This window comes from Solanum stenotomum, chromosome 4 (genome assembly GCF_019186545.1).
Source record: "Solanum stenotomum isolate F172 chromosome 4, ASM1918654v1, whole genome shotgun sequence".
NCBI classification, from domain to species: domain Eukaryota; kingdom Viridiplantae; phylum Streptophyta; class Magnoliopsida; order Solanales; family Solanaceae; genus Solanum; species Solanum stenotomum.
This window is the reverse complement of record NC_064285.1, coordinates 62,299,990-62,326,270: the sequence shown is the minus strand read 5'-3', so window position 1 is coordinate 62,326,270 and position 26,281 is coordinate 62,299,990. Positions and strand designations below refer to the sequence as shown.

General features: G+C 31.9%; 2 protein-coding genes across 2 annotated transcripts; both read left to right on the top strand.

Moving 5' to 3' along the window:
• Nucleotides 1-8,128, top strand: LOC125861229 (aconitate hydratase, cytoplasmic). The gene is made up of 20 exons (XM_049541173.1): nt 1-212; nt 971-1,075; nt 1,564-1,724; nt 1,804-1,896; nt 2,467-2,652; nt 2,889-3,050; nt 3,781-3,925; nt 4,027-4,169; nt 4,252-4,308; nt 4,510-4,589; nt 4,678-4,753; nt 4,885-5,070; nt 5,148-5,215; nt 5,308-5,426; nt 5,510-5,631; nt 6,420-6,518; nt 6,601-7,080; nt 7,240-7,338; nt 7,431-7,673; nt 7,817-8,128. The coding sequence occupies exons 1-20, from the start codon at nt 209-211 to the stop codon at nt 7,883-7,885; spliced, it is 2,697 nt and encodes an 898-aa protein (XP_049397130.1). The 5' UTR covers nt 1-208; the 3' UTR covers nt 7,886-8,128.
• A 4,073-nt stretch (nt 8,129-12,201) lies between these two features.
• On the top strand, nt 12,202-20,365 carry LOC125862066 (protein DETOXIFICATION 40-like). The gene is made up of 7 exons (XM_049542042.1): nt 12,202-12,586; nt 13,233-13,864; nt 17,010-17,066; nt 17,729-17,967; nt 18,814-18,932; nt 19,029-19,115; nt 19,799-20,365. The coding sequence occupies exons 1-7, from the start codon at nt 12,248-12,250 to the stop codon at nt 19,862-19,864; spliced, it is 1,539 nt and encodes a 512-aa protein (XP_049397999.1). The 5' UTR covers nt 12,202-12,247; the 3' UTR covers nt 19,865-20,365.
• Nucleotides 20,366-26,281: the final 5,916 nt, after the last annotated feature.

Below are 26,281 nucleotides of genomic sequence, written 5' to 3'. Positions count from 1 at the left end.
ACCAAAATTTTCCTCTTCGTTTTCGGTATCTAAATCCTCTAGTGCTTATTGCTCTAGTGGGTATTCTTCTTTGGGTTTTTCTTCCACTTTCCGATCGCCGCGGTGGAGCTACGGTGTTGATTGGAAATCTCCGATCAGTCTTAAAGCTCAGATCAGAACTGCCGCCGTTACCCCTGTTCTCAACAATTTCCATCGAAAACTCACTACCATGGGTAATTCCGTCATTTCACTTCACTGTCACTGTTTTTCATTGGATTTGTAAAACCAAAAACAAAAAAAGCTTTCTTTGGGTTTGCTGTAAACGTTACATTTTTTTATTTTTTTCAGATTTATATTAATGTTGTTTGTGATTTGTGAAGCGTTGGGTGAGAAGGTTGTATTTGAAAAAAAATCATTGGATTGTTGTGATTTGTAATTATGAAGTCTTTCGATGTTAAGGTTTATATAATGGATCGGTGTGATCTATTTTGTTCGGACTCTTTAAAAATGTCAATGGCTGTGTGGCAGATTCTCCGCAAAAGACATTACTTTTGAAGAATCTGACATGCTGTAGATTCGAAAGTGAAGAGTCTGTGGAACTTGGCTTGTGATAATATTGTTGTTAATGATATAGAAAAGTGTGGCGTAAAAAGCTAGGATCTGTAGAATGGAATCATGGAGGATGGATCCACCAAAAGCTAGAAATAGTTAAGCTTTTTGGCTTTTATCAAAATAGAAAAAAAGTGGACCAGATAATTTCTTTTTTATTTTAAATACTTTTCAATGAGACTAAGGTGGAAAATTGAATGATAGATGATATTGACCCAAGATATTTGTTCTTTATACATTTGTATTTTTTGTTTGGATATTTCTTTAAACGATTTAATATTTTTTCTGATAACTTTCAAGAGCTGCTGTCAGTGAATGACTTGTTAGACATTTGATCCCAAAAGAAAATCAAGAATCTGATACTGTTTGTTAATGGATTCAGCTTCAGAGAACCCATTTAAAGGCATCCTCACCAGTCTTCCCAAGCCTGGAGGTGGTGAATTCGGGAAGTACTATAGCCTACCTGCTCTGAATGATCCCCGAATTGGTAATTTCATCAGACCTTTGATATTTGTTATATCATATATGTACTACTACTCTCTTTTCATTTGTGTTGTGAATAAATGACATGTTCCATTGCTTGAATTTGTTGATCTTTATCTTGTCACTTAGAATATCATGTTTCTTATTCGAGAATAATGGTTAAGTCCTTCCACATGTTGTCTAGGCTTGGTGTTAGACCCCTTCCAAAGTCCTCTTTCTTCCGGGGAATCTTAGTAGTTCAGTTGATTGGCTACCAAAACTTTCACCTTGTTGGTGAGGGTTCTATTTCCACCGCGTAATCCCCTCCACCCTACCACTATGTTTAGTTACACAAAGTCCTCTTTTTTTTTCCCATCTCTTATTTTCCTTTTCAGGTTGATATTAACAATTTTTTAATTTTGCATTGTTGAAGTGCTCATCTCAGTTTTTTGTTGTCTTAGTAAGTTTTAGTTCCAATTTTTTGACTTTTCCTTGATTTCATTATTGTAACAGACAAGCTGCCATATTCTATCAGAATTCTTCTTGAATCAGCAATCCGTAATTGTGACAATTTTCAAGTCAAAAAGGAAGATGTCGAGAAGATCATTGACTGGGAAAATACTTCGCCGAAGCTAGCGGAGATACCGTTTAAGCCAGCCCGAGTTTTGCTGCAAGTATGTCATGTCTCCAAATTAAAAAGAAAAACAATGCAATTCGAGATGTAACAGCTTTCATCTTAACTGTTTTTGTCAGGATTTTACTGGTGTACCAGCTGTTGTGGACCTTGCTTGCATGCGCGATGCCATGAACAAGCTTGGCAGCAATGCTGACAAGATTAATCCATTGGTATTCATTTCTTTTAAGTTTAGCTGATGTTGGCAAAATTTCTTAAACGGTGTAGTTAGTCACCTTTAATGGTAAATGTTGAAACAACTATGGTGGTGTTTCTTTCAAATTTTTGAAGAGGACTTTCAACCAATATTTTATTTTGCAAGAACTGTTTTTCGACCAAACACCAAGAAAGAGAAGTTAGTTTTCTTGGTGTTTGTTTAGAAAAGAGTTTCTGCAAAAAAGTTGGAACTGTTTCCAAAACAAGTTGTTAAATATTTTAAAGCAACGACACCTTATTAGTGCAGTCCATGGATTTTATATTTTGGATATATTATCATTGAAACGCTTCCTTCTTATTTTGTTTGTAATGCTTATGTATCAAGGACTTAGTTATCACTAATTATTATAAGTTTGAGGTCATTGGTATCTACATACAAAAAAATTGAGGTCATTTTTACTGTTCTTCTATTGGTTTTCTGTATCGTGAAGATTCATCATCAGTTATTCTATTGGTCTTTGAATAGATTCTTCGACTTCACAGTAATGTATCTTATTTTTATTTTTTTTGATTGGGTATATTTTCAGGTGCCGGTAGATCTAGTAATTGACCATTCAGTTCAAGTCGATGTGGCAAGGTCAGAAAATGCAGTCCAAGCTAATATGGAACTTGAATTCCAAAGGAACAAGGAGAGGTTCGCCTTTCTTAAGTGGGGTTCTAATGCTTTCCGCAACATGCTTGTTGTTCCACCAGGTTCTGGTATTGTGCATCAGGTATTGTACCTGAAAATTGAAAGGGACCAGTTGTACTGCTGTGCATATTGAATGTAACAGATGTGCTAGACTGTAGCTCTTTTCAAGTTTCTTTTCTTTATACTGTATTATCTTTCTTCCGTAGAGGCAATGCATTGATATTCTTGGATTTACTACCCCTATTTACCCCTCTGAAAAAAAAGAAAGGATATGATATTCCGGAACTGATTAGCTTTTTGGCACCACAATTTTATTAGGTGAATCTTGAATACCTTGGAAGAGTCGTCTTTAATAGGGAAGGTTTACTCTATCCTGATAGTGTTGTCGGAACTGATTCACACACCACTATGATTGATGGGCTTGGAGTTGCTGGCTGGGGTGTTGGAGGTATTGAAGCAGAAGCTACAATGCTTGGTCAGGTATGAAACCATGAATGCCATAAGGGATTCTGTATCATGCTGAAACTTGGAATAGTCTTCTGTGCTTTTCTCGTTCTGTGCTTCAGTTAGTGATGTATTTTGATGTTAGGCTTCCTTTATGACTTATCAATAGACTTCATATTACTTCTTTCAATTAAATTTTTTTCAATGTACTCCTTGATCCAAATCTAACTCCTTTTATTTTGGTCTGTGCTGAAATTTCCACATTCCTTTATCTGAAATTTATCTTTCATGATACACACACAAAAACTGGAATTTGACATTTCATCTTTCTTTAAAAAAGTGGTAAGTGAGCTCACTTAGAATTATACATGGAATTGGACAGTTAGCTCCATCTCAACATGATAATTCTACATTTTTATCTCTTTGAAAAAAGGTGGAAAGTGAGTGCACTTGGAATTTTACATGGATGTTTTTTCACATGGATGTATTCAGCTCTCTTCCTAAAGTTTTGATTAAGCTTGAATGGAGGCTGATGCATTCATGTGTTTGTGTACTTCTTTTGAATTACAGGCAATGTATTCCCCTTGACTGTAAGAGAACAGAAACTCCTTGTGGATCTACCATATTGCTTGGTTCTTTAAATTTGTTGTACAATTCTGGAAGTCCAGTTGTGTCTTACTAATTTAAGTAATTATACTAAAACATCTGAATTTATACTGAAATTTCAATGTCTTTCTTTCTAATGCTACTTTCTGGATACTTCCAGCCTATGAGCATGGTGTTGCCTGGAGTTGTTGGGTTCAAATTATCTGGAAAATTGCGCAGTGGTGTAACTGCCACTGACTTGGTCTTGACAGTCACTCAGATGCTGAGGAAGCATGGTGTTGTTGGAAAGTTTGTTGAGTTCTATGGTAAATATGGGGAAACTGGACAAATTACTTGCTATAATAATTTCAAATTGGTAAATTGGTTCACCAGAGAAAAACTTGACTGTTTGTTTATCTTTTTTTAGGTGATGGAATGGGTGAACTATCATTGGCTGACAGGGCCACCATTGCCAACATGTCTCCTGAATATGGTGCTACAATGGGTTTCTTCCCTGTAGATCATGTTACTTTGCAGTATCTGAAATTAACAGGGAGAAGTGACGAAACAGTAAGTGCTTAGACACGTGTAAGCATCACACATGAAGATAAGATGTACATTGTTTTATATTTTCTAACTCCTAAAATTTTAGGTGTCAATGATCGAAGCATATCTGCGCGCCAATAATATGTTCGTCGACTATAATGAGGTTGGTCTTCCTTGCTACCCTCAGCTGTGAGTGTCTCTTATTTAAGTATGAGAATCTCTCGAAGGGAGAAATGAAAGATTTTGGCTAGATATCACTATCCTTCTTTTCCCACTGTCAAAAAGAAAATGAACCAATCTGTAAGGTTGTGTCCTTTTTTTGTCTTTACAATATTCTAAAAAACTTGTCATATTCTGATTTCAGCCTCAACATGAGAAAGTGTACTCTTCTTGTTTGTACCTAGACCTTGCTGAAGTTGAGCCTTGTATGTCAGGGCCAAAAAGGTATGTTTCATGTCTTTGTTAAACAATCTATTGAATGTGAGAAACATTGTAAGAACTTTCTAATATATATTTTTACTTTCCCTGATAGACCTCATGACCGTGTGCCTTTGAAAGAAATGAAGTCTGATTGGCACTCTTGCCTTGATAACAAGGTTGGATTCAAGGTGAGCAAGTACTCTTTTCCACTTAATACCATTGAATCTCTTCGTGATATATGAACATGCAACTCAAACTAATATGAGGTCAACCTTTGAGTTCCGGAAATGCTAATTTGAATTGGCTCTATTCACTGTAGGGATTTGCTGTGCCGAAAGATGTGCAGGAAAAAGTGGTAAAATTTTCTTTCCACGGACAAGATGCAGAGCTCAAGCATGGAAGTGTTGTTATTGCTGCTATCACAAGTTGCACTAATACATCAAATCCCAGTGTTATGCTAGGAGCAGCCCTTGTTGCAAAAAAGGCTTGCGACCTGGGTCTAAATGTCAGTTCTGGTATATATACTTGTTTTTCTTCAATGATTTCTTCGTATTTTGCTAATGTCATCCTGTTGATATCCAGGTTAAACCATGGGTTAAAACAAGTCTTGCTCCTGGCTCCGGCGTAGTTACTAAATATTTGCTCCAGAGGTATTATTTGTAGTTTCTCGAGGGAGTTTCTACTTATCCCATCCTTGTGCGTGCTTGACACTCTGTGAAATGTGGTATTTGTTATGAAACAGTGGGCTGCAGAAGTATTTAAATGAGCAAGGTTTTCATATTGTTGGATATGGCTGCACAACTTGTATTGGGAATTCTGGAGATTTGGATGAATCAGTTTCTTCTGCTATATCAGAAAATGGTAACTCCTTTTGTTCGTTTGTATTTAGGAGTAGCATTGTCTAGTCTGTTTTTAGGTGATTTGACTTATTCTTGTATGTGTAGACATCGTTGCTGCTGCCGTACTCTCTGGAAATCGAAACTTTGAGGGGCGTGTTCATCCTTTGACGAGAGCAAACTACCTTGCTTCACCTCCTTTAGTGGTTGCCTATGCTCTTGCTGGCACTGTAAGTAAATGAACCAAGTCATATTTTATTTATCCTGGGAATTGCTTCTGCTATATATTATATGCATTATAGCGGGAAAAAGGTAGTAAAAACATACTTCTAGTGAACAAATAAGATGAAACTCTATGATAATCAGAAATGCCGGCTCAGAATAAGAGTCAAATTAGACATGCTGAGTTTGGAATGTGAGTTTATATCATCATGAAGCATGTTATAACATGTCGCACCCCTATTTTGAACGGGTCGAACCAGTTCGCAACATAAATACAGGAACAATTTTTCACAATTAGATGTCTATAGTAATATTAAATCTGCTCAAAGGCAAAGTTAAACATGTTTGAGAAAGCTAGCAGAGAGATGGAAATGTAAAATAGTTGAGGTATCATTGGAAACTCGTGTTAAGTGCAACTACTTAAGTAACAGTTTGGTACCAAATGGGTATAGCGAAAGCCTTGAAGGTGAACAATTTTGGTATTTACTCTTTAGAACCCTCTTTTGGCGTGTTCTATTAACTGATTGATCTTGGCTTCTGTCCCTGTCATGAGCATCTTTCATTAGTTGGACCATCAATAGTTTATTCCGACACAGCTTGGCCCAAGCTGAGTTTCAGCACGAATCTGTTAAAAAAAAGGAATTCAAAAGGTAGACTCCAGATTCTAGAATGATTGTTTGCACACATGATTTCAGTGTAGATCTAAGAAGATCACGAAAAACCATACGGGTATATCATATGCAATCATCAGCCCATGTTGCTACGACACTGACTGAAAACTATAAATGATTTGCAGGTTGATATAGACTTTGAGAAAGAACCAATTGGAGTGGGGAAGGATGGTAAGAATGTCTTCTTCAGGGATATTTGGCCATCGACTGAAGAAATTGCTGAGGTATCTAGTTAACTATTGTCTATCTTTGTGCACCTACAATTGATGAAGAAAAGAGTAAACTGAAAATGAGATCTTTCCTTAGGTCGTTCAATCAAGTGTATTGCCAGACATGTTCAAGAGTACGTATGAAGCTATTACAAAGGGGAATAACATGTGGAATCAATTGTCAATACCAGCTACCTCGCTCTACTCATGGGAACCTAGTTCTACGTACATTCATGAGCCACCATATTTCAAGGATATGACCATGGATCCCCCAGGGCCCCATGGAGTGAAGGATGCTTACTGCTTGCTGAACTTTGGTGATAGTATTACCACGGATCACATTTCACCAGCTGGAAGCATCCACAAAGATAGCCCTGCTGCTAAGTACCTTAATGAGCGAGGGGTTGATCGCAGGGACTTCAACTCATATGGTAGTCGTCGTGGTAATGATGAAATTATGGCTAGGGGTACTTTTGCCAACATCCGAATTGTTAATAAGCTGTTAAATGGTGAAGTTGGCCCAAAGACAATTCACATTCCCTCTGGAGAGAAGCTCTCCGTGTTTGATGCTGCAATGGTACTTTACTCTTTCCTTTTGCTTACATTTCTATTGTGCCATTCTATTCCATATTCTGTTGACATTGAGATAGTCCCCATAATGCATTTCAAAATTCGCAATAGAGTAGTTGATACTTCAGAGATTTTCTATGATTGTAACATTTGCATGATACTTTAGAAATACAAGTCTGCTGGGCAAGACACAATAATCTTGGCTGGAGCTGAATACGGAAGTGGAAGCTCCCGAGATTGGGCTGCTAAGGGCCCCATGTTGTTGGTGGGTTTTTTCACCACTTCTGTTTGGATTTGTGTTGATTTCTTCCTGTTTCTATCCTATAGGATTTTCTAATCAAGAGAACTGTTTGATAGGGAGTTAAAGCTGTAATTGCTAAAAGCTTCGAGAGGATTCACCGTAGCAACTTGGTAGGAATGGGAATTGTGCCTCTATGTTTCAAGGCGGGTGAGGATGCAGATTCACTTGGATTGACAGGTCATGAGCGATATACCATTGATCTCCCAGACAACATTAGCGAGATCCGCCCTGGTCAAGATGTTACTGTACGAACAGACACTGGAAAATCTTTCACATGCATAGTGCGCTTCGACACTGAGGTATATGACTTTCACATGCGTAGTGCGTTGAAGTTGTAGTATGTTAGATATTGTAATGTAAAAAATGTTCTACAGTAGAGATCTCCTTTCGCCATCTATTAGGTCTCTTAACATTGTATTGGCTCTTTGATTTCCTTCTACAGGTGGAGTTGGCTTATTTCAACCATGGTGGTATCCTCCCATACGTTATTCGACAGTTGAGTCAGCAATGAAACACAGCATTGGTTATCTACTAGCTACGTTTCTCAGGTAACTGTTTCGGTGTGGAAAGAGGAGAAAGGATCATAAATCTTTTAACGCCATTGTTGGCGAGGTTATTTTGTTACTTCAGTAAGCACTGTCTAGCTAATCTTTCGGCGATGAGTAGCAGTATATCATCTTGTGGGAATAAAGTCAGTCTGGAAATTTGTAAAACTTGCTTTATATCAATTGAAGATTTTGGTTGCTTTTCATGATTTCTTTTTCTACTTCATCATTTTTTTATTGTGTTTTTTCGAGGATCTATCGGAGACGACCTCTCTACCTCCTAAGGTAGGGAGGGGTAAGGTCTTCGTACACAGGGGTATGCTGTTGTTGTGTTCTCCAAATCACATTTTTGTTTTCCTCAAACAAGAGCTAGACTTGTTTGTAGTGAAATAGTCGTGATATAAAATTTGGTACTACTCTCTTCGTTTCAATTTGTGTGGTTACCTATTGGATTTATATAATTTTTATTTCAAAAAATTTGAAGATTTCATGCGCAAATTCTAGTTAAATTTAAATTGTTTGATTCTCGAAAAACGAAAAGTGTCAGAAAAATTGGGAAGTATTATTTTATTTAATATTTGATTTGTCTATTGAATCATTTAATAGTATATTAATTTGGTATTGTTTTATTCCTTATAACTTTCTGAAAAATGATTTTTTGAGGCTAAGATTTAACGTAAACCACCTCTTTATCCCACAAAGGTATGAATAAAGCTGGCATACATCCTATACTCTCCATATGAGTATAGGCATTTGAGGTGTCTTAATTTAAACACAAGTTGAATGAATGTGTGTGAAATGTATGGAGTGTATTGAAAGCTATATCATTCTGACTCTTCAAAGATATTCCCTGCGGTGCAATAAATAAAATTACTTTTTCCTTAATTAAAATTTTCAATTTCAAAACTTGTGTATGAAAAAATCCTTAATAAAATGCGTCTTCTCTGAATGAGACATATACAATGTAAATTTCAGAATAAGTGAATTTCAATACGGATATTGAATTTCACATAAAATATCACCCACTAGTGGGTGGTGGAAGGAGTATGTGGTTGCATTTATGATTGGAATTTTTTATTATATTGTGATCTCTTTGGCTGCCTTTTGTATACTGTGGGGTCATAATTTACCTATTTCATTTCCTTACTTTTTCTCAACCAATTTTAATCCTTTCTTTTACTTTTTCATTCTTATTTGCATTTTTTTTTTATGCTTGTTAACTCTTTGCCTAATTTTAGTTTTTTTTTTTTTAAAAAAACAAAACTATGGAACTCACCCATAGTATCTAATATATATTCTTCATTCACTTTTATTTTTATTTTTTTCCTAAAATAGATATTCATATTTATTTGTCACAAAATCAATGCATAAATAACATTATTCTTCCTATTTTATCCTGTGAGTTATTAACTTTGAAAATATACATTTAACTATAACATAGAAAAACTAAGTAAATAATTTATGTCTATTAGTCAAATTAATTAATCAAAATAAATTAATTCATGTTCATTGATTGACAACTTAACTTCAAAAAAATACTCCATTTGTCCCTAATTACTCGTCCAATTTTTCTTTTTTACTTGTCCATTTTGACAAATTCAGAAAGGACAATTTTTCTACATATTATACCGTCAATTAATTAATTTTAGAAAATGTAGAACTTCTTGAAAATCGTAAATTTTTAACCAATCCACTTCATAATTAATAGGGGTAAAACGATAAACTGACTATGTCAATCATTGTTTTCTTAATAGGTGTGTTAATTCAAAAGTGGACTAGTGATTAGGGACAGAAGAACTATTAAATAAGGATGAAATACTCCCTCTGTTCCTTTTTATATGTCATCCCTTTCTATAAAATATTGGACCATAATATTTGTCATTTCATAAAATCAATGCATAAATCACCATATTCTTCCTATTATACCCTTAATAGAGTAGTTAATTAGTCTTGAAAATATATACTTTGACCAACCTAGAAAAACTAATAAGTTATTAATATTCATTGGAGTACTTCATACATTGATTAATTAATCTCTCCATTCACTATTTTATAAAATCTGATTTTGAAAATAAACTCAAAAATTTAAATAGTCATCCAAATGTATTTTAAATTTTGAAATTTAGCATATTCATCATCTATTGAAAAGTTGACGTAAGAAAACATTAAATAAGGGTAGAAGGGTAAAATTACTTAATTTCTTGATGCAAGTGTAATCTAAAAATGTGACATATAAAAAGGAACGGAAGGAATAGTAAACTTGCTTGATTTCTTAATGCACGTGAACTCTAAAATAATACTTCCTCCATCCAACAATACTTGTCCACTATACTAAAAATAGATGTCCAACAATACTTGTCCACTTTATGAAATCCATGGATAATTTTACACTTAATTCCTAATTTACCTTTATCATTAATTATAGTCATTTATCTATTACATTTTTCAAGGCATTGTATTTATTATATTCAAAGGGTGAAATAGTAAAATTATCCTTCTATTTATAATTTCTTAAGGGGTGTGCCAAGTCAATAGTGAATAACTATTGTTGGACAGATGGAGTAACATATTTATTAAAGGGAAAAAAGACAAATATACCTCCAAACTATTGTAAATGATATGCATATACTCTCTGTCATACTTTTGGGGAAATTGGCGTCCTTGCCGTCCAAAAACTAAAGCATATATACCATTTATACTAACATACATACACGTGTCATAACTTATCCACCCACCTGATATTTATTAAATATCGAATCGACGGATAAAATTGTCCCACATGTCCCTATTTAATCTTCCGTTAGAGTGAAGGGCATATATGCTCTAGTTTTTGGATGGCAAAGGTACCAATGTCCCAAAAATATAACGAAGAGTATCTGTATATCATTTACGATAGTTTGAAGATATATTTATTTTTTCTCTTTATATTAAATAGAAACGCAGGGAGTAGTTAAAAGAAGAATAGAAAAACAGACACACTTTAATAACTTTGTCCTTGGAACATCATTAATGCTAGCCTGCCATAAATTTTTACTCCCTCTGTCCTATCATTGTCTCATTTTTTTTCTTGATTTTTTAATTTAATATCTGTCATTTACTTTGTGATTGATTAATTTGAATTTATTTTAGCAAATTTTAAAGTCCATTTCACCTAAACAAAAATTTTAATTCTATTATTTTTTTCGTCTTAACTTATATAGTACTAAAGTTCATATTTCAAGAGTTTAGATTTTTTAAAAAAAATTCTGATCATAATATATAAATACAATCTTTAAAGTTTTTCATAAATAATTTATATTTCGAAAATTACATAAAAGAAATTCTACAAATAAAAAATTAACAATTTAAATAACATATAAATAATAATTTATTTATTATATTTAATTCTCAAAATTTAAAATTATATCATACGGAGTATAAATTTGTGACGACGTAATCAATAAAATATTGACTTAAACTACATAGTTGATAGATAAAGACTGCTGTCTGCTGATGTGACATCTTCACTATCATATACTCCATTTGTGACAACTAATCATTAAAATGCTGACTTAGACTATTTTAATTTATAAAATCCAAAAAATTCTATCGATAATTATAAAAAAAATGACCAATTAATTAAGGACACCAAGTTTGAATTTGGTCTAATGTAGCCAAATTGGAAACTCCGACTACATCGAAATAGCAAATTTCAACACTCCACTTTCTATTTATATATTATTATTTTAAATTTCACGTTCTTTAAGAAATTAAGTAGGTTTATTATATAACTTTATTTAGTATTCAGTTGAAATTAGTTTTTCAATAAATGGATATAAATTAATTTATTTTAATTAATAAAATTGACGAATGAACATAAAATTAATTATTTAGTTTTTCTATATTAGATCAAATTTATACTTTCAAGCCTAATAACTCTCAATAATAAAATAGGAAGAATAATGATATTTATGTATTAATTTTGTGAAAATTGAAATGACAAGTATTTAAAGAATATATATCTTTAGTATGGACCTATAAATATGAATAAAGAGAATATTAAGGAACATCTATTTTTAGTAAAGACGACATTTAATTAGGAACGAAGGAATTAGATGTTGAATTTGTTAAAAAAAAAATTCCATTGAATATTGCTTTTTCATGTTTTGAATTTATTCGTGAAAATTTTATCTCCGCCACGACAAGCTGTTTTTATATTCCAAAAATGTGAATCACATAAGCGCTGACGTTTGTTTATTTATTCCTTCTATATATACACACTCACTAATATTATAACATTCTAAGTTTTTTCCGCCAACCTTATCCTCTTTCCTCAGTCACCGGAATTCATGGCTTCGCCGGAAAACGACATTTACCGGCCGTTTCTACAAAACAATGTAACATCATTATCACCACAATTATCCGAAACTCACAATTTCGAATCAAGCAACGAGCTCGAAACTGTGCTATTGGACACTGAAATACCTCTCTGGAGTAAACTCCGATTAGCGACATGGATCGAAATGAAGCTCCTCTTCTTCCTTGCTGCTCCGGCGGTTATGGTTTACATGATTAATTACATCATGTCTATGTCTACTCAGATATTCTCCGGTCACTTGGGTAATCTTGAGCTTGCTGCTGCTTCACTTGGAAATACTGGGATTCAAGTTTTTGCTTATGGTCTTATGGTATGGTTTTCGTTAATGCAGATAACATGTTTGATATATTGTCTGAGTGAGAAAATTAAAGTTATTCTGGAAAAAAAAATGATGAAAATAGGAAGAAATATAGGCGGATTCACAATTCGAAGTTTATGAGTTCGTATACTCGATTCACAATCACATATTTATATATAGTTTATGAATTTCTTAATAAAAATACAGCATATGTGCAAAAGTTACTGAGTTAGAACAAATTTTGGAGTAATCAGAGTTATATTCTAATTTTAGGTGAAATTGTACTATTTCGTGAAATATGTTTTTTTCTCGAAAATTGGGGCAAGGGGAAGAGATTACGTTAAAGTTTAGGTAGTCAATCAACTGAGCTAGTAAGATTTTCCGAAAGGTGAAGAGTCAAACTTTCATCAATTATGTGAAAGTTCATGTAGTCGAGCTACTAAGATTTCCCATAAGGTGGGGAGTCCAACTTTCATCAATTATGTTAAACTAAGATTTCCCATAAGGCGGGGTGCCAAACTTCATCAATTACGTGAAGCTAAGATTTCCCGTAAGGTGGGGAGTCAAACTTTCATCAATTATGTGAAAATTCATATAATCAATCAACTGAGTTACTAAGATTTCTCGTAATTTATGTTCGTATGTTTGTAAATGGCAGTTGGGCATGGGAAGTGCAGTGGAAACACTATGTGGTCAAGCATTTGGGGCAAAGAAATACGATATGCTTGGAGTTTATCTTCAAAGATCGACAGTTCTGTTAACTCTAACAGGAATTTTACTCACCATAGTGTACATTTTCTGCAAGCCGATTCTAATATTTCTAGGCCAAACTGAGAGAATTGCAGCAGCAGCAGCGTTATTTGTGTATGGTTTAATCCCTCAGATATTTGCCTACGCCATTAATTTTCCGATTCAGAAATTCCTTCAAGCTCAGAGCATTGTAGCCCCGAGTGCATACATCTCCGCTGCTACATTAGTGTTGCATTTGGGGTTGAGCTGGGTGGTGATTTTTAAGATCGGGCTCGGATTACTTGGGGCTTCATTAGTGTTGAGTTTGTCATGGTGGATAATTGTTATAGGCCAATTTGTGTACATTGTGAAGAGTGACAAGTGTAAACAGACATGGAAAGGGTTCAGTTGGATGGCGTTTTCCGGCTTGCCGGAGTTCTTCAAGTTATCGGCAGCCTCGGCAGTGATGCTGTGCTTGGAGACTTGGTACTTTCAGATTGTGGTGTTGCTTGCTGGCTTGCTTGAAAATCCTGAAGTGGCTTTGGATGCTCTTTCTATTTGGTAAGAACAAAACTTCCTGCCAATTATTTTGGATAGTAATTATTTTTGCGAGAAACGGTTTGTGTTTGACCAATATATTTAGAAAACATTTTTGAGCTCCAATTAGTGTTTAATTGAATTTTTAAAAAGTGTTCTAAGTGTATTACATGCTTTTAAAAAAAACAACTTTTTTAGCTTGTCAATTAACTTCGTAGTACTTATTTTCTTCCAAAATTTTGGCTAAATGCCTTACTTTTTTAAAATAAGCATTTTTTGAAAAAAACAAATAAACTCTTTTATTGTTGCGAAAGCTTGACCAGACAAACTATTAGTTTGATTAGAAATAGAGTTGTAAGAGAGAGATGTTGTACCAAAACATCTTTTGAATTTTATAATTTTAAATAAATCACGTAGAATAATGAAATTAAAGAGTTATTAAATATATATTAAAAAAAAATCTTTTTAACATAGTATAAACTAAACAAAAAAAAAGGTAAAACAAGTAAATTTAATGGTCTCTTTACTCTTTCTCTGATTCCATTCCCATTAAAATTGTATCCCTTCCCATTAAATTTGAGTAGATTTGCTTGTATTACTATTTTTTCCCTATGTTTATTTTTAAAAGTATTTTTAAAAATATATATTTAGTAAGATTGTAAAATCCAATTCTTATACAAACCAATTGGAGAAGCTTAAACTCTTGAATATTACGTTCATGATCTTTTACTCCGATTCTTATACAATTTTACCAAATGAGTAAATCATAATACATAAACAAGATATCAAAATATTCTACGGTGCTACATTGATAAATAACATATCTTAGTGTCCCTTTTATAAATAAATATTCGTATTTACAAATTTTTAAATATATATAATCTTATAAAGATTGAGTTGTCAAATCTTTTCATATGGTGTAGAGCTGAGCATGAGTCTTTTTATATAAAATTTAAAATGATGAGTCTTTTTTTATAAAATATAAATTTATGAGTCAAGTTTTACATTAAAAAAAAATTGAAATTCTAAATTATAATCTGAAATCACATATCCAAAGGCTGATCTGAGATGATGACTTCATATCGCATGTCCAAACACAAGTTAAAAATACATGTTAANAACTATTAGTTTGATTAGAAATAGAGTTGTAAGAGAGAGATATTGTACCAAAACATCTTTTGAATTTTATAATTTTAAATAAATCACGTAGAATGATGAAATTAAAGAGATACTAAATATATTTATAAAAAAATCTTTTTAACATAATATAAACTAAACAAAAAAAAAGGTAAAACAAGTAAATTTAATGGTCTCTTTACTCTTTCTCTGATTCCATTCCCATTAAAATTGTATCCCTTCCCATTAAATTTGAGTAGATTTGCTTGTATTACTATTTTTTCCCTATGTTTATTTTTAAAAGTATTTTTAAAAATATATATTTAGTAATATTGTAAAATCCAATTCTTATACAATCCAATTGGAGAAACTTAAACTCTTGAATATTTACGTTCATGATCTTTTACTCTGATTCTTATACAATTTTACCAAATGAGTAAATCATAGTTAATAAACAAGATATCAAAATATTCTACGGTGCTACATTGATAAATAACTTATCTCAGTGTCCCTTTTATAAATAAATTTTCGTATTTACAAATTTTTAAATATATATAATCTTATAAAGATTTAGTTGTCGAATCTTTTCATATGGGGTAGAGCTGAGCATGAGTCTTTTTATATTAAATTTAAAATGATGAGTTTTTTTTTATGAAATATAAATTTATGGGTCAAGTTTTACATTAAAAAAAATTGAAATTCTAAATTGTAGTCTGAAATCACATATCCAAAGGCTGATTTGAGATGATGACTTCATATCGCATGTCCAAACACAAGTTAAAAATACATGTTATTTTTATCAAGTTTCACGATAAGTATCTTTTTGATTGCGCTTATCCTCTTTTTCATCTCTTCCTTCTTAACGTGGCATTTTTTTCTTCTTTATTTGACGTAGAAAATATTTACATAATTACATCATTTGAAAAGTAATTATATGTAATCTTGTTTAATTTGGTAATCCAAAACAAATGATAAAGTAACTTGTCATAACATGTTAAATAATAGTGTAAAATATCTACTTGAACTACGTTTGGTCTGATTGCAAATTGTGAAAATAAACTTTTAGATCCATTTTTTCTTTACCTAAACAATAGTGGAGAAAACTTTTTAAATGATTGCATGGAGAAAAAGCTTTAGACCTACTGCTTTGAGTTTGAGCCCACACAAAAGTTAGAGTCATGCTTTTAATTATTCTGTCTAATCCAATTCATCTGACACATTCAGAGCTGTTTGGTACGCGGGATAAGATGAAAATAGGTGGGGTAGATTATAAGGTGGGATTCAAAGCTTCACTAATAAAGTGAACTTTCAGATGACTAACTAACCAACTGTGTTATTAAGATTTTCCAGAATTACTAAATTTATTTGATAAATATGAATTTCTTAGATAATCTTTTCATTAAAAAGTAAAAAAACACTTAAATTTTTTAAAAACAACTTCTGCTTCATGTATAACTTGTCATGTTCTGTGAAGACAGAATTTTTCTAATGATTTAATCCTTTTGGAAAAAGAATGGTATAGCAATAGAGATACAATATTGAAAACAGGCCTAATTTCAGGTCTGACAGTGCAGCTTATTTAATACTTATCTAGATTTGTGTACTCAATTTGTACCACTAGAGTATTAATACTTATATTTCATTTGATTGCAATACTGTTCATATTTGAAAAAGGATTTAAGTTATATATACTGATAGTTTACTAACTTTATCATGTGGTTAGTGTGATTTGACGAAATGATTCAAAAAAGTTTTGATACATATTAGTGAAAAGGGCCTGATATACACCCTGTTAGTGGCTGTTACAAAAGTGGTTCGCATACAACCTTGCCGTTACGAAAGTCAAGTTAACTTCTCTTGTAGTTAAAAAGTCATGTTAACCTACTTATAAACATCAGTGAAGTATAGCAAAAGTACTACTTAAAGGATGGTTCTTTCATTATTTAGATATAAGTCCTGTTTATTTGTTAACTGTAGAATCTTAGGTATGTTACAAATTTTCAATTGCTAACCATTTTGCCTTTTCCATGTGTTTGGTGGTGAATAACTCAAGCATGTCAATTTCTGGTTGGGTCTTCATGATATCAGTTGGATTCAATGCAGCGGCAAGGTCAGTTCTCGTTTTAACTTACCTTTTTCTCGTTGTTTGTTACTCTTTTTGAGATTGGCGTTTGAGCTAGATAATCTATTTTTTCGTTTCTGCAAATGAATCGGAATACATAGATAGATACCGTAACTTGGTCTCAACTGACAACTAAGCACTCCAACTTTGAGAATGCACATCTAGACACCTCAGCTTGTCCCCACTCTGTCTTGTCGGCACCCTACCTTGATGTGTCTAGATGATCATTTTGTAAGTTGGAGTGTTCAATTGACACAATGCAGACGAGTTGAGGTGTCTAGATGTGCATCCTCAAAGATGAAATGTTTAGTTTCCAGTTGAGGCCATGAGGCGTCTATCCATGTATTATGCCTTCTCATTAATGTTGACTGCTGCTCATTGGTAATTCTGGCGATACTTTGTTTGTACCATGCAATGGAAGTGCAATGACGCAAGTTTGTGTATTAATTATTCTTGATATCTTCCAAGCTTTTTTACGCATGTTGGAAATTTACATTCATCAAGTTTATGTGCAATAACTAAATTATTTGAGTTTATATGGAAATGGTCTTGCAAATTGCTGAACTTGAGATGTATTTATAAAGATAATTATGATTGAAATGGGGAATATCCTTTTCTGACTTTCTTAAATGTGACATGTTGATGAACAGTGTGAGAGTGAGCAATGAACTAGGAGCAAGGCATCCCAAATCAGCAGCTTTTTCTGTTGTCGTGGTTACATCGTGGTCTTTCATTCTCTCAGTGATTGCTGCAGTCATCATTCTTGCATTGCGTAATCTCATCAGTTATGCCTTCACTGAAGGTGAAGTCGTGGCTGAAGCTGTCTCGGATCTTTGTCCATTGCTTGCGCTTTCCCTCATCCTCAACGGAATTCAGCCCGTCTTGTCAGGTAAGAGGTTTATCAAGCATCCTCTTTACAATTTGAAACCTTATTTGAAACGGCATAATACATAAATGTGCCCTTTAAATGTACAGTATGCTGTGGGCATACACTCTATGATTTGCTTCTGCCACAAACAATTCTTTGAATCTCCTTTCTAGTTTGATCACTGAGAACAGATCAATTTTTCTTATGGACCATAGGTACTATATTGAATTTGAATCAGATTTAGGATCGATATATATCGAATTTTAAGTAGAGAACTAGAGATGGAATAGTTACCCGGACTGTTGGTGATAAATTTCTTGCACGTGTAGTGGAATAAGTGTAGAACATATCATAACAGAATCAATGTGACCTCAAATTGGAAGAGTTATGGTTTCAGTGCAAGATTTAGATCTTTGGCCCTCTAGTTCCTCAACATATGTCCATATACTAATATAGTATTACTCGATTGTCGAACACTGTCAAATGGACGATTTCTGACCATGCGCTAAAGGCAACACAGTCAGCTGATCATTCTTTGAATAAATCACATAACAAATGACCCTTAAAAAATACACAAATTGAAGGCAAATGAAAAACGAAGCACAAGAAGAGGAAAAAGATTTCGTTAAAGAAAAAGAGTGAACATCTTTAATTAGGGAATTGATGAAATTGGCAATTGTGGTACTACTACTCAAGTTCAACCATCTAAGTGCTTCTCTGTATTTAGGTCTTAATACGAACAACACACTCGGATAGTCACTCAACTAATAATTATTATCTTAGAAAGTCACTATTACTTGAGTTGAGAAATCAACTCCTTGCTTTGTTAACATATCTGACAAAATTCCTGTACTTAAATCTTAAAAGGTGTGGCTGTTGGCTGTGGATGGCAAACCTTTGTGGCCTATGTCAATATAGGCTGCTATTACATTGTTGGAGTTCCATTGGGTATTCTTCTCGGCTTTTACTTCAAACTTGGCGCTAAGGTAATTTATCCATTCTCCGTGAACATTCTCCACAACCAAATTTCTAGTCCCAGTCTTAACATTATAGAAAAGATAACATTATTCTGGTGCATACAGGGAATATGGTCAGGAATGCTGGGAGGTACAGTGATGCAAACAATCATTTTAATATGGATCACCGCTCGAACTGATTGGAATAAAGAGGTAAAACTCTTTAATTTTTCTAGTGCTTGTAATCATCCTGTTAGAAGTAGACAACGTTTTTCCAAAACACTATTTGGTTACAAAACTCCTCATGTTTATTATAAAGTCCTCTCGTTACCTATCTATTTTAAGATCATTTCTTGGAAAAGATTGGCATAACTACGAAATCAAGTCCAAATATAAGTTAGTCAACAACAACATACCCAGTGTAATCTCATAGGTTGAGTCCAAGGAGGGTAGAGTGTATGCTGACCCCTACTTCATTGAGGTAGAGAGACTGTTTCCAAAAGGCCCTCAACTCAATTAACGCATATCGTAGTAGTTTGAAAAACAAAAATACAGAAGTTCAAATGTAAGTTAGTCATAGGGAGGATATCCTTAATATGCCAGAACAATCTTGAAAAGGATCTATGCTTTTTACTAGTTATATTATCAATATAAGACAACGCATCCAGACGAACTGGCTCTTAGAATACAAAAATATGGCGCGAGCATCCTTTCCTTGAACTAAACATGAATTGAGGCGGATCTAGAGCAGGTTCAATGGTTCAACTAAACTTGTTGTTTTCTGCTTAATCCATAAGGGAAGTCGTGCCAAAAAAACCAAAAACCCGTGTGTGTGTGTAGATTACACTCATTCTGAGTCTATTGATTATAAATTCTACATTCGTCTTCAATTGCAGGTGGAATCAGCTCAGAGTAGGTTGAAAACGTGGGATGACAAGAAAGAATCAATTCTAGAGGAATAGATGAATTTTGGATGGACAAAAAGGAGGTTCATGCTAAGGGATTTTCCCATGTTTTCTCTAACAAATGGGGTTTCCACAAAGCTAATAATGCAGTAATAATACCAATTTTTGAATGAAGATGATCAAGAATCAAGATTAATTATGAAGTTGATATAGAAATTGTAGTCAAGGTCCAAAAAATATTTAAAAAATATTTCCCACCCATTTAAGCTGAAACTTGCCACTGATTTTTTGTTGTTGTAATGGTGGTTTTTTTGGACATAGGAAGATAGGAGTATATGTATGTTAAATATCTATACAAGTGGATGAACTAGTGAGGGAGTTTGAAGCTCGATTTCAGTATTGGGTAACACTAATATCCTGCCTATAGCAAAATTCATGTAATGAGCCGAGGATGGCACATGCCAAAGTCATGATTGAAATTGTCGCTTGTTTTATATGTTTTGTTATGAAATAAAATTGTATCGTTGCTATTAGTTAAATATATAATTTTTGACATGATGGTATCAGAATCAAGGTCAGTGAGTTTCCTAGGAAAACATGCTGCTTGGCCAACATTTACAATTATTGTTTTCATGCCATAATTAATCTCATCAAAGTCAATCAACAAGACAACAATTAGGATTGTTCATGGTTATGGTTAAAAAACTAAATTGAACCGCAATGCGAATCAAATCGATTAAAAAAATCGATATTTGGTTTGATTTGGTTTTAAATTTTGAAAACCGATACTATTTGGTTTGGTTTTGGTTTTAGTTTTACTGCAGAACAACTGCAAAAATAATCAAACCGAACCAATAAGATATATAAATTTTATAATTATTTATATATTATTCATAAATAAAATATAAATATTTTGTTAAGTTTTAAGTAACTTAAGTCTTTAACTTTACTATTTTCTCAAGTCCAACACTTAAATTTTAGCTCAACTATTACAATCTTAAGTCCAAGTCTATCAAAATTTAATACTTTAGTCTTTACCTACCATACCTTTCATAAGATAGTTACATTTTCTCTTAGTTGAATCACTTTGTTCGTGTAATGATAACTCTAGTATTGCTTAATTGAACCAACAATAGTTTTTCTGTGGATTGTTCATGTACAGGGTGTTTGTGTCTATCAAATACGTATGTCCTCAAAAATTTATTACTTTCAAATCGAAAAAACCAAAAAAACAGAACCAAACCGAACCAAACTGTCATTAACCAAATCGACGGTTATTTTTTTTGTTTGGTTTGGTTAGGTTTTAGAAATTTTAAAAATCGACTAATTAGTTTGGTTTTAACCAATAACCGATCCAAATCGAACCACAAATACTCTTAACAACAACCTACCAACAATGGTTGTGGTGGAGTGGTAAGTACTCCATCCTTAACCAAGAAGTCTTAGGTTCGAGTTCCCTTAAATATGAAGTTACTTTTGTTAGAGAGCATTTTACCCCAATATGGGACTTCCCGCAAATTAAAAAAAAAACAAGACAACAACCTATTACATGGACAAAATAACAAGAATACAATTATTGTTTTTATGCCATAATTAATCCCAATAAAGTCAATTATCAATCTATTACACACACGAAATTGCAAGTATATACAATTGTTATTCTCATGTCATCACTTCTTTTGTTCCATATTAGTAGATGATTTTCCTTTTCTATACACACATTAAGAAATCATAAATAAAAAGATAATTTTACTAATTCACCCCAAAAAAACTTTTTGGGAATTTTATAAATAAATGTTAACACTTAAAAAAGAATTAATTGCAAGAATAATATAGAAAAAAAATTAAGTATTATTTTTTCAACTAGTAAAATTACCCGCGCGAAGAAATTTGATATCACAAAATTTATAAAATAATACTTTAAATCTATCAATTATTAAAACTAAAACACTATGTTGTCTTACATACAAGATTACATAGTAACGAACATTAATAATATAAAGGAAAATGATAATTATAACATCTTATCATTATCCTTCAATCAATCATCTTTAATTTGATTTTATAATTTATCCTTTTGCCTCCAAGAAGTGTTACTATTTGATATTTTTGGGAAATTGGATGAACATCGACATGAGATATTAAATTTTCTAATAAATAAATAATATTTATCTGTACTAACAAATACTTATAACAAAAACTTTATAGAAACATAAACAACAAAATTTAAAACATGTATTCAAAAACAACAATTAATAACATAAGCATAAATTATTGGCTGTAAAAAATATACCAAGATCTATAACAATAGAATAAAACAGAAAGGAAAAAATTGAGCCCACTGAATGCACAATGTCCCCTTATGGAAATTATTCCCCTCTAGTACCCGAGGTTTAAAGGAATAGATCCTCTCAGGATGGAACGATTCTATTCACAAGCGTATTGATACAAAAACAATGGCGTCAGTGAGCCACTCAACAAGAGCAAATTACATGAATATTTAATTGTGCAAAAGAACAAGAAGATGTTTAGAATTTTCGTTGTTTTAAAATGAGAGAAAATCTATTTATTTATAGATAAAAAGGGTAGTGTGAACAAATGCTTATTGTGACTTATTGGAAATGTCACAACTTTTTGGAAAAGTTACAACCCTTCAAAAAGGTCACAACCTTTCATAAAAGTCACAATTTTTCATAAAAGTTGCAACTCTTCGTAAAAGTCGCAACTGTTCATAAAAGTCACAACTTTTCATAAAAGTCACAACTTTCATGAAAGGGGAAGGGTATTTTTGAAAATAAATAAATTTAAAAGGAAATTCTTACTTGTGGTGGCGCCATGTAGGCGGGCCTATGTTCTCTTTTATATAAATATATGATTTAGTAAGATGAACAATTAATATGAGACAATTATTTTTAATAAGATGATTAACTAATATGGAAGAGAGGGAGTCTAATTTAGTCTCATCAAAGTGAATCAATAATCATTATAAACATGATTTTTTTCAATATTCATCAACCTTGTTTAGAGGTTTATTACAATTTTAGTCTCTTATAATTCTTTGAATATAATGTTAGTATCACACTAGCTAGGTAGCAAGAATCAAAACAAATGTTTGGGTCGCAAAGTGAAATAAAACATATTTAGAAAAGACTTAATCTATCTTCGAAAATTGAAATTCAGAATACATATCTAGAGTTTAAGTGTGGAATTCGAACTTCATGACATTGTGTTATGAAGCGTTGAATTATAATATTCTAATTCGAATTTCCGATCGTATTATTCCACAAATTTTTGAAACAAATGCCACCTAATTGCAAATACCAAAAAACATAATGAAGAAACACAAAAACATAATGAAGAAACAATGAACCTTCTTTATTATTATTAAAAAAAAAAAAACTCACCATGAAACATGTACATGTGTGCACCCACATGGGACATTATTATTAGTTCATGTAAAGATTATATTCCATATTATTATTATTATTTTACCATAAGGTATGAAAAATAGCCCATTTTAAAAAATAAATTTGTAGAGAAAAAGAAAGATGATGAGATATAATTAGATGACATGTGGTTAGCATTTTCAGTCCCTTTGTTATTGAATTATTTTACTTTTTAAAATATTGAACTAAACATGACTAATTTTCAATTATTTGAGATGTGTATCTTCGATTCATCTGCTGTGAATATTCATAATTTTGGAGATCTATTAATATATTGTTCAAGTGTTTAATTACCCAAGTATTATGTTAGAATTGTATTGTTATTTTATATTTGAGGATAATATACTTTTAAAAAGTTATAATATTTTTTCCATGTAAAGAGATTAAAAATACTCATTTTAATAAGTCGAAGCCTAGAAGGTGAAAATATGATGAATCGTATATCACAAAGACTAAAATTAGATTTCATCAATAATTAAGAGACCCAAGGTACTCCTTCCGTTTAATTTTATTTGATCCTTATACTAAAAATATCATTTTTACTTATTCATTATAACAAATTAAGAGAAAATTTATTATCTTTTCTTCTAATATATCAATCCTTGTCATTAAATAATTACATAAAGTAGTACTATTTTTTCTTCCCATAGTAGTCAAATTTCGATTTCCGAACACAATTAATAGAATAATTTAGTAAAATAGTCTCTTGATAAATATTTTCTAAAAAGATGATGTCAAATCAACACGAGTCAAGTAAAATGAAACAGACAGAATTGTACTATCCTTCATACATATAAATAAATTTCGAATCAGTGACCCTCACATGCTATATATACTTTTAAATATGGAAATTATTATATGTGGTTGCTAACTTGTTCCTATTAAGTTTTATTAATGTCAAATTGCCTAAAATTTCCCAAACCAAACGAATATCCTCCAATAATTTTAATCAATTAAATCAGTTTAATGTCTCCTAATTAGGTGTCGTGGGCCATACATAACCATTAAACACGCTCTCAATTAATAAACACGTATTATTGTAGGGTTCAAATGATTTCGAAATCAGTACTCTACCACCTATTAATTAATATTCTTCTACTTTAATTCTCAATTTCTATACTTTTTTATTTAGGTTCATGTCCTCTGTAGTTAAGATGTGTCGTGTAATGTCATGTCTAATCGTCTCTTCTCGATGCCTTCTTGAAATATCTCTGTCTCTCCTGAGACCTATCAGTGCCTCTGTGCTCCTTCTATTTATATGTCCGAACCATTTCAGTCTCGTTTTCCCCATTTTGTTCACCACTGATATACCTCTCTCATTCCATGCCCCACATATTTTCAATCCTATTCTTATCTCTCCTAGTATGCTCACGCATTAATTTAAGTATCCTCTTCATAGACATATATCTTTTGAACATGTAAATTCTTGACTGACCAACGCTCTACCTCCTATAATATAGCAAGTCTGTAAATCACTCTATAATACTTATTTTTAAGTCTTGATGACACATTCTTATTTTATAGAATGTCGGATACGAACTTTAATTGCATCCATCCCGTTTCAATGTGACATCATGATCGATATCTCCACTTTCTTAGACGTTTTAAAGACATTTTATAGTGTTAAAATGATTCTAATGTTTTTCAATACATGTGGAATATGAGAATTTCAAACTCATAAGTAGGTCTTGCGGTCCCTCAATCAACACGCTATCAATTGAAAACACGTATTATTGTTGGGTCCAAATATTTTAAACTTCTTAAATATCATTTCCTATTTTTTAAAAAGAAAAATAATACCACTATTTATTCTTATGAAATGAAATGTTACCTAATTAGAAAATAGATAAAAGTATACTAGAAGTTACAATATTTTATAATTTAAAATACATTAAAAGATATAAAAGAAGTTATCGTAAATACAATAATTTGTTTTGAGTCTCTAAAAAGCAGTGATAGTATCACATAAAGCGGAATGAAGAATATAATTCTTAAAGAACCACAAAAATTTAATTCAGTGTTTTAAAACTTTTTAGTGGTAAACTTGATTTTAGTATTTTTAACATTTAAAAATATGAAAAACTTATTTTGAAAAAAAATAATTAAGATACAATCAGACTTCTTTATAATTGTCATCCTCTGTAATAATATTATAATAATTAAAAAACATTTGAATCAATTTTCATATTATATGTTCTGTATAGTAATATTTCACTATCACAATTAAAAAATATTCATATAAATAACGTTATTCCGAAGACATTTAATGGTACAAATTTAGACTTAAAATTAGGTTGGTTGATATTTTCATTACTTTCAAACTTATTAATCAATTATTTTCTTGAAAAGAAGATTTTTATTTATTTTATAGTATATAATAATATAGTATAAAATAAATAATGAATAATGAGTGGGGCTCCTCTTTCCATTTAGATACCTTACATGGTTGCATGATTATTGGCTAACTTGGCTACACGTGAAATTGACCCTTTCTTCATACATTTGTCGGTTCTTTAATTAATTTACTAGTACTTAATTTCTCCATTTTTTTTATGATGAGAGAATTTGCTGTCGTTATCTTTTGGGCGTGTATAAGATAAATTTCATTTCAATATAATATCTCACAATTACATTGAAACTGCACTAAATATATTTCGTGTGATGAGCTTGATCGAAAAAGTTTTTTTTTTTTAATGATAAGAGAACCTTGTTATCTTTTGGGTGTGCACGAGATAAATCTTACTTCAGTATATAATATCCCACAAATTACACTGAAATCGCATTAAAGATGCCCCATATTGCAATCTTGACCGAAAATGTGTTTTTTTTTATGATAAGGAAACTTGCATTCGTTATCTTTCATATGTACGAGCACAAGATGAATCTCACTTCAATATAATATTCCGTAAACTACATTGAAACCACACTAAACATATCGTGTGCGATGAACTTGACCGAAAAGACAGTCAAAAGATAGATTTATACTTTTATTACAAAACATTTGCCTATATACAAAAAATTAAAAAAA